The 11,276-nt window shown below is 41.5% G+C and overlaps 2 protein-coding genes across 2 annotated transcripts; both read right to left on the bottom strand.

The window, feature by feature from the left end:
- Positions 1-133: 133 nt before the first annotated feature.
- LOC146305108 (hepatic lectin-like) lies at positions 134-6,883 on the bottom strand. The gene is made up of 9 exons (XM_084712110.1): positions 6,777-6,883; positions 5,593-5,679; positions 4,796-4,903; positions 4,113-4,214; positions 3,896-3,955; positions 3,518-3,610; positions 3,255-3,409; positions 703-812; positions 134-583 (listed from the first exon to the last, which is right to left on the bottom strand). Exons 2-9 carry the CDS (start codon positions 5,648-5,650, stop codon positions 427-429), a joined length of 843 nt encoding a protein of 280 aa, XP_084568236.1. The 5' UTR covers positions 5,651-5,679; positions 6,777-6,883; the 3' UTR covers positions 134-426.
- A 1,546-nt stretch (positions 6,884-8,429) lies between these two features.
- cyb5d1 (cytochrome b5 domain containing 1) lies at positions 8,430-10,522 on the bottom strand. The gene is made up of 4 exons (XM_084712130.1): positions 10,239-10,522; positions 9,737-9,813; positions 9,428-9,646; positions 8,430-8,777 (listed from the first exon to the last, which is right to left on the bottom strand). The coding sequence occupies exons 1-4, from the start codon at positions 10,360-10,362 to the stop codon at positions 8,547-8,549; spliced, it is 651 nt and encodes a 216-aa protein (XP_084568256.1). The 5' UTR covers positions 10,363-10,522; the 3' UTR covers positions 8,430-8,546.
- Between the last annotated feature and the right edge of the window lie 754 nt (positions 10,523-11,276).

The following is an 11,276-nucleotide window of genomic DNA, read 5'->3' as shown; positions in this document are numbered from 1 at the left end:
AGTTGGAGTTTGATATAAACCCTGACGTGCTGACAGGAAGGAAACAGTGAAGGAAACAGTGAAGGAAACTGGAGGTTCCAGTGAAGTTTAAGGGCTGAACGTGACAGAGGGAGGAGTTTTATAAAAGCACACATTTTTACTTCTTGGGCTTCAAACATTTATTGTCTTCAAAATACAATGTACATTTTTTTTTAAATGTTGCTCTTTTTGTTCACATCAGACAAAATGATAACATTTGTTTTCACTCAAGCAAGTTTACAAGACTTTATTATTGTCCTCTGAGCTCGTCAGTGATATTTTGTATATCTGATGAATTTCCTACCAGCACTTAAAACACAGGAAGTTTTAAACTGCTGATGGATCACAGCTGTTCAGGTCGTGTTGTGGTGGTTTGGTGACTGTCTACAGCTGTGTGGGTGGAGCTCTTTAGACACGCAAGCTGTGTTTCTGGCAGACGTAGCGCAACTTGCTGCTGCAGTGCAGGTCATTGAGGCGTCCACTGCTGTGCAGGTGAGCACAGTCTTCGGTCCCTGGACCCAAGCCGTGATCAGCCCAGTTGTCAGGCTGACCGGGCACCCAGCGCCTGGAAACAACACAAACACACATAATGTCAACTAAGATGGTGGTTAAATGGTTAAAAACATCTTCATTAACTGAAGTAAAAAGAACTTCTTGTTCACTTCTGAACCTGACAGGGCGTACCTGCGCTCGATCCTGTAAGGTGTGCGGTTGATCCACTCCCACTGCCCCGTCCTCCAGTCTGACAGACCCACCCAGAAAGAATAAGGAACTGTCCGACTGGTCACAAAGTCCTGAACAGACGGACAGAATTAGTGTGTTTTGCAGCTGGATGCCCAAAGAAAATACAGAATAGAGTCATTTTTGCAGATAATGTCAACCTGAAACAAAACTGAATCAGTCATCTCAAACATTTGATCCAAAAGCAGCTGAGGCTGAGACTTTGGTCATTAGGTTTTCAGGTATCTTGGATGCTTTGACCTGCTGGTGGTGCTCGAGAAAAAGTGTGGGCAAAGTCAGAGGGTTCACCCTCTGGGGAACCAGCCTCACAAGCCAGTTTCTAAACACTTTGCTCAAAAGAGACTGAGGACAACTTTCATGGTTAAAACTGGGTGGAATCAATTAGAGAGTGAAAAGAAAAGTCTTCAGGATGGTCGTGTGCCTACAACTGAGGAGAATGAGGGGCAGAGCATCATTTCCTGTAAAGGTGAAATGGAAATCCATCTTACAGTTATTGTGTTGTTTCACTCTGAAACAAAGTGTTGCATCAGCTGATATCAGCCTGTCGGAGCTGTTTGCTAACCTGACGCACCGAATGGTTTGACCTTCTGAGAAGTCGTCCATGGAAACTGTCTGAGACTTTCAAAAAAAGACTTGTCAGGTGATTGGATGAAACATCTGTCTATCATGGGCTAACGTCAACCAATCAGATCAAAGAACTATATGACACTAGTCGTGTTTCCATCAATGTATTTTTATTCACATTTTGAAGAAGCTCGTCAGAAAAGGTTGATGGAAACGGCAACATTCAAAAAACTCCCTGTACTTTGCAAACGCTCTCTTGAGGTGGTTTTGTCTTTTTCTATAAAGAGTTGATGCTCTTAATCAGAACTTTAAATACTTTCTGAACATTTAGATCACATGGCTCTTTAATGATCCATGATGGTTCCACACAGATCTGATGGAACCTTCCTTACATTAATACATGAAACACAAATGTCTTATTTACGTCCTGTTTTCTTCTTTGAATGGCATCATCTTGTTTTGTCCTCTTCTTCTGCAATGATATAATGGTTTACTGACTGAAGAACCGGCACCACATACATCTTATCTCAATGAACCACCTGCTAATAATCGAAGACAGAAATGACAATTGATGCATTTGGATGGAAACACGACTCAAAGTCTTGTTAAAACCAGTCAAGAATGAAATCATGTTTTAAATGTAGAAACACCTTCAGTGTTGTTCATTGCTCTTCTTTCACTGAAGAAAACCTGTCCAGTTCTGATGTAACTGATGATGATGAACAGCAGCAACCACACTGACCTCTACAGGAGGAGCCTGAACCAGGCTGACCTCTACAGGAGGAGCCTGAACCACGCTGACCTCTTCAGGAGGAGCCTGAACCAGGCTGACCTCTACAGGAGGAGCCTGAACCACGCTGACCTCTACAGGAGGAGCCTGAACCACGCTGACCTCTACAGGAGGAGCCTGAACCACGCTGACCTCTACAGGAGGAGCCTGAACCACGCTGACCTCTTCAGGAGGAGCCTGAACCACGCTGACCTCTACAGGAGGAGCCTGAACCACGCTGACCTCTACAGGAGGAGCCTGAACCACGCTGACCTCTACAGGAGGAGCCTGAACCACGCTGACCTCTACAGGAGGAGCCTGAACCTGTCTGACCTCTTCAGGAGGAGCCTGAACCAGGCTGACCTCTACAGGAGGAGCCTGAACCAGGCTGACCTCTACAGGAGGAGCCTGAACCACGCTGACCTCTACAGGAGGAGCCTGAACCACGCTGACCTCTACAGGAGGAGCCTGAACCACGCTGACCTCTTCAGGAGGAGCCTGAACCACGCTGACCTCTACAGGAGGAGCCTGAACCACGCTGACCTCTACAGGAGGAGCCTGAACCACGCTGACCTCTTCAGGAGGAGCCTGAACCTGTCTGACCTCTACAGGAGGAGCCTGAACCACGCTGACCTCTACAGGAGGAGCCTGAACCTGTCTGACCTCTACAGGAGGAGCCTGAACCATGCTGACCTCTACAGGAGGAGCCTGAACCACGCTGACCTCTACAGGAGGAGCCTGAACCTGTCTGACCTCTTCAGGAGGAGCCTGAACCACGCTGACCTCTACAGGAGGAGCCTGAACCTGTCTGACCTCTACAGGAGGAGCCTGAACCACGCTGACCTCTTCAGGAGGAGCCTGAACCACGCTGACCTCTACAGGAGGAGCCTGAACCTGTCTGACCTCTACAGGAGGAGCCTGAACCACGCTGACCTCTACAGGAGGAGCCTGAACCACGCTGACCTCTACAGGAGGAGCCTGAACTACACTGTCAGTGGATCATCACAGGACACTGACTGCTCCGAACCTCTGGGATTCAGACACAAGTACAAAACCTGAAGCCTGGTTGGATTCTTGCATAATTTTTCCAATCCAGCAGCTTCACAAGGTACACTCAGAGACAGACAGACAGACAGACAGACAGGCAGGCAGGCTGTCTTACCCACTCCTTGTCAGTGAGCAGTATGACCAGGTGAGAGTTGTTTTCATCACACCAGGCTCTGGACTCATTCCAGGACAGAGACGAATGGCTGAAGAAGTAGCAGTTGAACTCGAACTGCTCCCAACCCAGAGGACAACAGCCAGAACCTGCTGAGCCTGACAGACAGACAGACAGACAGACAGACAGACAGACAGGTGTGAGGATCCGTCTGCGTGTAAATGTGCACTTTAAATATATGATGATGTGTTCGTATGTCATCTTACGGTTGTGGATGATGTGTTCAAGGGAACATTTGAGTGAATCGACGCTCTTGCTGAGAGCATCAATGGCTGACAGCTGCTTCAACGCCTCTGACACTGAACACACACACACACACACACACACACACACACACACACACTAACAGTAAATACAGTATATATACACACACATAACATATTAAATGTAAATATATTAACAGTGTAGCTCTGGACTCATGAAATAATTCCCAGTTCCAGTGATGGACGTACTGGACCTTCAGTATGTTATGAAACTAATGCAACGTTGAACATTTTGGTCAGATTCAGACAAATATAATGATTAAGTCAGTGTGTTACCTGTGTCATGTGGTTTCACACAGGAGACAGAGTGGTCTGACTCACCTGTTGCCAGCTGGTCTCTGTTGTTGTCCACAGTCGACAGCAGCCACTTCACCTGTCTAACTGTTTGAAGAATGAACGTTTGTAGAATTAAAACGGGAACATTCCCATTATGCTTTTATTTTGAAAGGGCTGCCGTGTCTGTGTGTGTGTGTGTGTGTGTGTGTGTGTGTGTGTGTGTGTGTGTGTGTGTGTGTGTGTGTGTGTGTGTGTGTGTTACCCTGAGCATGCTGCAGAGAGGCATTCTGCAGTGATTGGACAACATCAGTCAGGTTGGTAACACTGTCCTCCATGTCCCTCAGACGATTGGACATCTTTGTGTCTGATCACACACACACACACACACACACACACACACACACACACACACACACACACACACACACACACACACACAATATCAGTAAATACTGGCTACTTAACCAAAGTGTGTAACAGGTTTTAAAACATTACATTTAATGGATTACATCTACTGGGATTATGTACTTAGGATACAAAAAAGGTAACTGGATTCCATTACAGTTACCAAAAAATAAGTAAATAATCAGATTACAGTTACATTTTGTAAAAATGGGGAATATTATCAGGATTATAATTATAAAATACATTTTAAATGAATAAACATATATCCTCATGTTCAGTGCACACACACATTACACAGACCAGAATCCTAACATGGACATTGTCTTTACGTTCGTCCTGATCTGTCTGATCTGATCTGTTCTTAAACTTTGAGACGTCCACACACCAAGACGTTCCCTGTGAAGGACATTTATTCTCTGCTGTGTGATTTCTGGTGTGCAGATCTGAACTCTAACAGTGTGTGTGTGTGTGTGTGTGTGTGTGTGTGTGTGTGTGTGTGTGTGTGTGTGTGTGTGTGTGTGTGTGTGTGTGTGTGCTCACTGCTGACTCCCAGTGCTATGATCAGGATCAGGATGACTGTAGCTGTCAGAGCAGGAACCAGCCAGTGTTTGAATCTGGTGATTCCTGACAGAGCGATGGAGGGAACCTCTGACAGACAGACAGACAGACAGACAGACACACACACAGACAGACACACAGACAGACAGACAGGCACACAGACAGACAGACAGTCAGGACAGAAATAATGTAGAACCATAAATGATCTAACGAGGTACAAGCAGAAGAAATCACCTCAAAAGTCTGTAAGTATTGTTAGTAAAAAAAAAAAAAAAAAAAAAAAGTCATGTTGCGTTCAAATGTTCCCTGTCAGTGTTGGTGCATTAATATTCCTGCTGCATTAATGTGTATGTTGCATGTTACTGCAGCAGATGTTTAAGGTTGAGCTCATTTTAAATACTTTTTACACTGTTGGCTAGTTTTATCTACAGCAATGCATCATGGTCCAGAGGAGAAAGTAAAAAGCATTTTGTGGTATCAGTAAAAAGCCTCCAGAATGAACAACAATGGACAGAGGGACTGTGAAGTTATAATCCAGCTCTGTAGATAAAGATCTTTCACACTGCATGTCCTTAATCCTGGGTTCAGAGTTAATCTTGGCCTAACTGAGCCCCTTTCACACACATATTGTTAAGCTGGGGTTAAGTTAGCGCAGCTTCATGTTTCCATGTGTCATGACATCTGAGGTAAAGTTAGCGAGCTAATGAGCTGCGTCTCGATTGGGTTGATGATAAAATATAAATACTCGAGTATTGTCCAAGTATAAATTAGTTAAGTACCTTTGATCCAGAGGGCGGTGTTGTCTTCATCTCTCTCATACTGGTAGTCTGTCATCATGGCGGTGTCTCCGTCCACTCTGTGTCCACCTAAACAATCAGAGATTTCAACAAATAAGCTGAAGTCAAGGTCAGCAAACCAGCTCCTTCTGGAGCTTTCAGACTGAATCTCATGGTCTTCATCAGCAGACTGAGTTTACTTCATAACTCATCATTTAGGACGATGTTTTAACCCTGATGAAACTGCAGAATCTGCTCTGTAACACACTGTCAAAACAAACTATTTATTTTAATTTTAAAAAGTTAGTGTCTGAGCTGCCTTCAGATTTCAAGTTGACTGAGTGTGAAAACACAAGCTGAGGTAATTTTGTAATTTTCTAAAACAAATGAAAATAAACATCATATTAAATCAGTTGTATTTAAGAAGACAGGTTCAATAAGCTTCAGATATGAAGTTGAACCAAAAACTCTTCAGTCAAACTGATGAAAATCACAAACTAACTTGATTTTCTTTGACTTTGTGTCAGTTTGAAGAGTCAGTTCTTCATTTCAGCTGCAGCTGCTCCTGATGGAGACACTTTGTTCAACACATGAAACTGAATTTATCAAGTTTTAAGAATTCAATACTGAAGTTTTCATTATCATCAAAACACAAACACTGGACTAATCTTGAAGTGTATCAGACACGTGTGCGTCACAACACAATGATATAAGTTTTACCATAAAAAAGAAGGTTTTAACTCTCACACAATGCATGCTGGGAAGTCTGCTAATATACTGATCATGTGTCTTTGGAAACTTAATTTAATGAGTTGATTGAACTAATTTCATTCATTCAACTCATCATCTCAAAACAAAAGACTTAAAGTTGCAACATCTCATGTTTGTAAGTTCTGAAATATTCTGAAAATGAATTTTAAGTTGAATTAACTTGAATAAATAAAATCTGTATATTTACATTGAGTTAATGAGAAAATTATTTTTTTACAGTGGACATTCAGCAGCAGCAACTGAATATAATATAAAATACTGAGTTTGCTTAAAAATCAGGTAGAAATGTTTTCAAAGTTTGCAAATCTTCAAGCAGAAAAACTGAGACACTGAAAATAAGAACAAGAATAGTTAAGTTAATCTTAAAAAACAAATTAATATTAAAATCTGCTTGAAAAAAAAACAAGTTGACCCACCTTGTTACTGCCTCTGCAGAAATGTTGTGTTCTATCAAACGTCTGCAGAAAGCAGAGACAGTTTGTGCTTTCCTGCCTCCTCCCATCACTGCTCCTACTGTAAAAACTGTCCAGTCATCACTTCAGAAATACATCGGTTATTTCATAACATTTCTGAGATGTTCACATCTCCGCTGGAAGATTCACAACTTCCCTTTTATTCTGATTCATTTTTCCGGAAAGGAAACTGATTTTCAGTCAACACTTCCTCAAAAGGATTCTTGTTTGCAGTGATGTTTCAGAGCTAACGTGCTAAAAGACTAAACTGATTTAACGTTTGCACTTCTGTAACGGCGTTCCATCACTGACCGACAAGACGAGAAGAACCAGAGTTCTGTACCAACTAGAACTGCTGTCATTTTGACTGATTGATTTCCAACCAAATGAAGAGATTGATGTATTTATTCTTTATTGAACAGATTTTTCAGTCCTGTAAAGCTTTTTCCTCCTGACGTCACTCCGTCCTCCTCTCTGACCCTCTGACCCGGTGTTTAACTCCCTGTTCTGATTAGAAATGTCCCTCATAAAAACCACCGTCTGATCACCTGTACAAGTTTTAATACCCCTGAAAACTTTGTGATGATTACATCATAAAGCCCAAACATCTGACAAGATGCCGTTTCCAAGTAATCCGTCTTGTGATCCTGGGCAAGTCTCATTCAGTTTAAATTGGTTCAGCAGGAAATCCTCGTATCCCAGACTGACCCCGACATCCTGGTTTGACAGAAATCCTCCTCAGAGTATTGACAGGTCAGAGGTTTCCTTAAAGAACTGTAACTTGTACAGAACAGATAGATCGGGAAGACTAACTGTGTGAAGTCATATCTATCTGTTACTGTTTTAAATGCCGTCACAGTATTGAATTCATTCTGTTTACAGACCACCATCAGCAGACACGCTGGTTCTACATGATCTGAACACAAACTGGTTAACAAATGATTCAAACTCTCAAAAGGACATGAGTGATAGTCTCGATCTCACTGAGGAACCCACCAGACCCAATGTAAAGGAGCCTTCAAACACAACACTGACTGATTTGATTCTGTCCAATAGAAGGGACACAATTACAGTTCAGTGGCCTCAGAGACCTCGGTCCTCCAGTCTGTGTCACAAGTTCTAAAAGGAAAAAATAAAACCCCAGAACTGTTGTCAAAAGAAACTCAAAAACTTTCAAGCAGACAGCAACAAACATCACACCTCTGAAATACAGGACATGAAATTAACTTTGCAATACTTTACAAAATCATTTCTTGCTGTCAGTTGAGCCTGAAAAGGCCGACCCTAACATACGGTGGGTTCATGGTCCAACACAAAATGGAAATTACCCTTAATTATGAGCAACTTTAAACCTTAATATAATTTAAAGGGGTGAGTTGTGTGAAAAACAGTTGTTGTGAACAGAAAAATTAGCTATAGAGACCAAAACAGTTTTTTGTGGCGCAGCTGTAAACGTGTTATTTCTGCTGTGAGTTTGGACATTTTAATATGGAGCTCTATGGGGACTGACTCAGGCAACCTCAAGTGGCCGTTCGAGGAACTGCAGTTTCTGGATCCTCATTTTTCAGCCCTTTAAAGTTGCTGCTTGGTTTTAACATTAAATTGAAAATCCAGGGATTCAAATCAGACTTTTATTAATCATTTCATTTGTTGTGGTGCTCATATGAGACTGTACAGGTTCATCTGTCATAGTGTCTGTGATGGTCGTCAGGTCACGACCGATGAGGTCAGAGGTCATCCCTCGGTGAGGTCGTCATTGAAGTAGAGCAGGATGGCGGGGGTGAAGAGGTCTTGGTCCAGTTGTAGGTGCTGGAGCTCGTTGTCGTCGTCGGGGACGTTGTTCTCGCTCAGCGTCCTGCTCATGTCCAAACTGACTCTGTTGTGTTTCCAGGTGTAGCTGCGGGCGTGGGAGTTGTAGTTCAGGTAACGCTGGAGGATCTCATCCAGGGTCTCTTCTGAACACACCTGAGGAACGACGGCAGGTGATGAGTCAGATGGAGGCTCAGCTCGTCCTGAGCATCAGTTTGTTGTTTCATATCGTGGCTGTAATGAACGCGGCCGACTAATGTGGTCAAAACATTCATAAAAGACTAATTCACCCTCATTTTAATCCATCTTGAGATGAACAAAGGCTTCATATAGAACATATGTTATTATGATACAAGTTGCTTTAATTTTGTAGACAAATTTTACTTCCTGCAGCAGTAATCTTAGCTTTTATTTTGAAGCTTGACGCAGGTATATTTTTCTCACTATATTTCCCACAACAACACAACAACGTTTATTATTTAGCATAAAGCATGCAGATGTTTTTCTCAATAAATACCTTACACTTGGTACCAACAACTTTTTAAACCAGACTAAAACAATTATGTTAAACCAAACAGACTCGACCAGTTGAGTTTTATGATGCGTCTCTTCTTTAGCTAGCTAGCGTACAATGTAATATGATGTCAACCTCATAGCCAGCAAGCAAACAATGTACTATTTTTAACTTTTTACTAGCTAGTAATCCATGTAATGTTTGTTAACTTTTGTTAAATAAATATAAATAAAAATATAAAACCTTTGGGTGGTGGGTGGAGCTACAGGTGAGGAGTGTGTGTTCAGTTCACCTGCAGTCTCTGTTCCTGTAATGTCAGAGTGTTGATGACTCGTATCCATCTGGTTTTAGCGGTCAGCAGCCCCACCTCGTAGTGCTTGTCCCTCCACCAGGGCAGACCGATGACGCTGGCCCAGTCGGAGCGAGGGCCGGCGGGGGGGACGTGCACGAAGCGCCCCCTGGGGGTGTAGTACCTCACACAGTTAGTCACTGGATCCACATGTTTGAGGACCTGAGGACAGAGGACAGACACATTAAGGTGAACCAGCAGCAGAGCTGAGAGCTGCTCTCTGATTGGTCGGTTCGTCTGATGAACGCTCACGTCGTTGGTTTCGGGGTTGAACCAGTGGCTGATGTCTTTCCCTGCAAACTCCATGATGGGTAACAGCAGAACGTCACCTGCACGCAAACATTTCTATTAAACACAACGCAAATATTTATCCACCATTCATTTTAATTTTAAATTTTCTGCAGCTTTAACACACCAGAAGCTCCGCCCACCATCATTTAAACACCAGCGTTTAAAAAGTAACTAATACTCTGAGTAGTTTTTAACACCAGTAGTTTTATTTGTAGTTAAGTAATATTCTAGTCATGTAACTGTACTTTCAGATTTTCAGTTCTCCTTCCATCACTGTTAGTTACTCATAATTTTACAAATTTAGATTTTTACACAAAACACATCAAGAGTTTATAAAATATGATGTTTTGTTATAAATTAAACTACAAGTAACATTAGTCCAATGATGAATTAGTCACGTGACAGAAAATTATCGCGTTTTCTCTTTAAAAACCTTTGATGGTTCAGATTTTCTGATGCTCACCTTTGTTCTGGTTCATCAGCGGGGTCAGGTCACACACTTTACCCAGAAACGACACCCACAGGTCGGCAGCGGTGTTGTGAGCGGCCACCTCTGCTGGAGTGAAGTACTTTGGTCTGTCCATCATCACACACACTCACACACTCACACACACTCACACACTCTCACACACTCACACACACACACACACACACACCCTCACACACCTAAACTCACGTTTAAACACCATAATAACTCGGCTTCTATCCGGCATACAGCAGCCAAACTGTCTCCTCTCTGTCGCTGCGGTGTTTTTGGTTACTGTGGCAACAGGTGACAAGGGGCGGGGCTGAGAACGTCTCATGTTATTATACATTTTTCATCTTATTTAGAATAATTACGTGTCTCTCAGTACATTGATTCACTTTCTTTTCATTCCTTATTTTTCTGAATATTTTTTTGATAGTTTGTTGTTGTTATAGAAAATGTTTAAAATTTAATTATTTTAATGGGAAAACCTTGAATATATAAAGGACGTTCTTTTTTTCTTTTGTGTTATACTTAATTTATAAGCCTAGTTTTTAAAAATATACATAGAATTCAGTCTGTTTAAAATTTCACTGTATTTTATTTCCATGTTATGTATTTCGTTTTTTATGCATTTATTTTGTCTTTGTTGTCCTCGTCCTTTTTATTTTGTATTTCATTTCATATGATCTGATAGTACCGTCTGTTAACACTGTTAAACTCTTTGTTTGCGATGAAATCTATTTCTATTTATCTATGTTACAATCTTTAATCAATACAAGAAAAATCTATAATGATGAATTTAGACACAAAATATTTGGAATTAATATCTACATAGATTAGCCTTTACATGTCTTCATAATGAATATGATAAAATGAAGAATAATGTAAAAAGAATATAATACAGTTATATAAGGTTCTGTGGTAAAAAAAAAAAGAAAAAAAGAAAAAAAGAAAAAGAAAATAATAATGATAACATAATTACAATTTAAAACACAAGATGAAATGTATATAAAGTCATAAAAACATTAAATC

The sequence above is a fragment of the Lutjanus erythropterus genome, chromosome 23 (assembly GCF_056507025.1).
Source record: "Lutjanus erythropterus isolate fLutEry1 chromosome 23, fLutEry1.hap2, whole genome shotgun sequence".
Lineage (NCBI taxonomy): Eukaryota > Metazoa > Chordata > Actinopteri > Lutjaniformes > Lutjanidae > Lutjanus > Lutjanus erythropterus.
This window is presented reverse-complemented; position numbering and strand designations above follow the sequence as displayed.

Coding starts and splice junctions, on each gene's coding strand:
- LOC146305108 (XM_084712110.1), bottom strand. CDS start 5,650: ATGATGACAGACTACCAGTATGAGAGAGATGAAGACAACACCGCCCTC. Junction 813..3,254: donor TGCTCACTGACAAGGAGTGG/GTAAGACAGCCT, acceptor CCGTCTGTTCAG/GACTTTGTGACCAGTCGGAC. Junction 584..702: donor CCTTACAGGATCGAGCGCAG/GTACGCCCTGTC, acceptor TGTTGTTTCCAG/GCGCTGGGTGCCCGGTCAGC.
- cyb5d1 (XM_084712130.1), bottom strand. CDS start 10,362: ATGATGGACAGACCAAAGTACTTCACTCCAGCAGAGGTGGCCGCTCAC. Junction 9,814..10,238: donor GCTGATGAACCAGAACAAAG/GTGAGCATCAGA, acceptor GTTTGCGTGCAG/GTGACGTTCTGCTGTTACCC. Junction 8,778..9,427: donor TACAGGAACAGAGACTGCAG/GTGAACTGAACA, acceptor GTCGTTCCTCAG/GTGTGTTCAGAAGAGACCCT.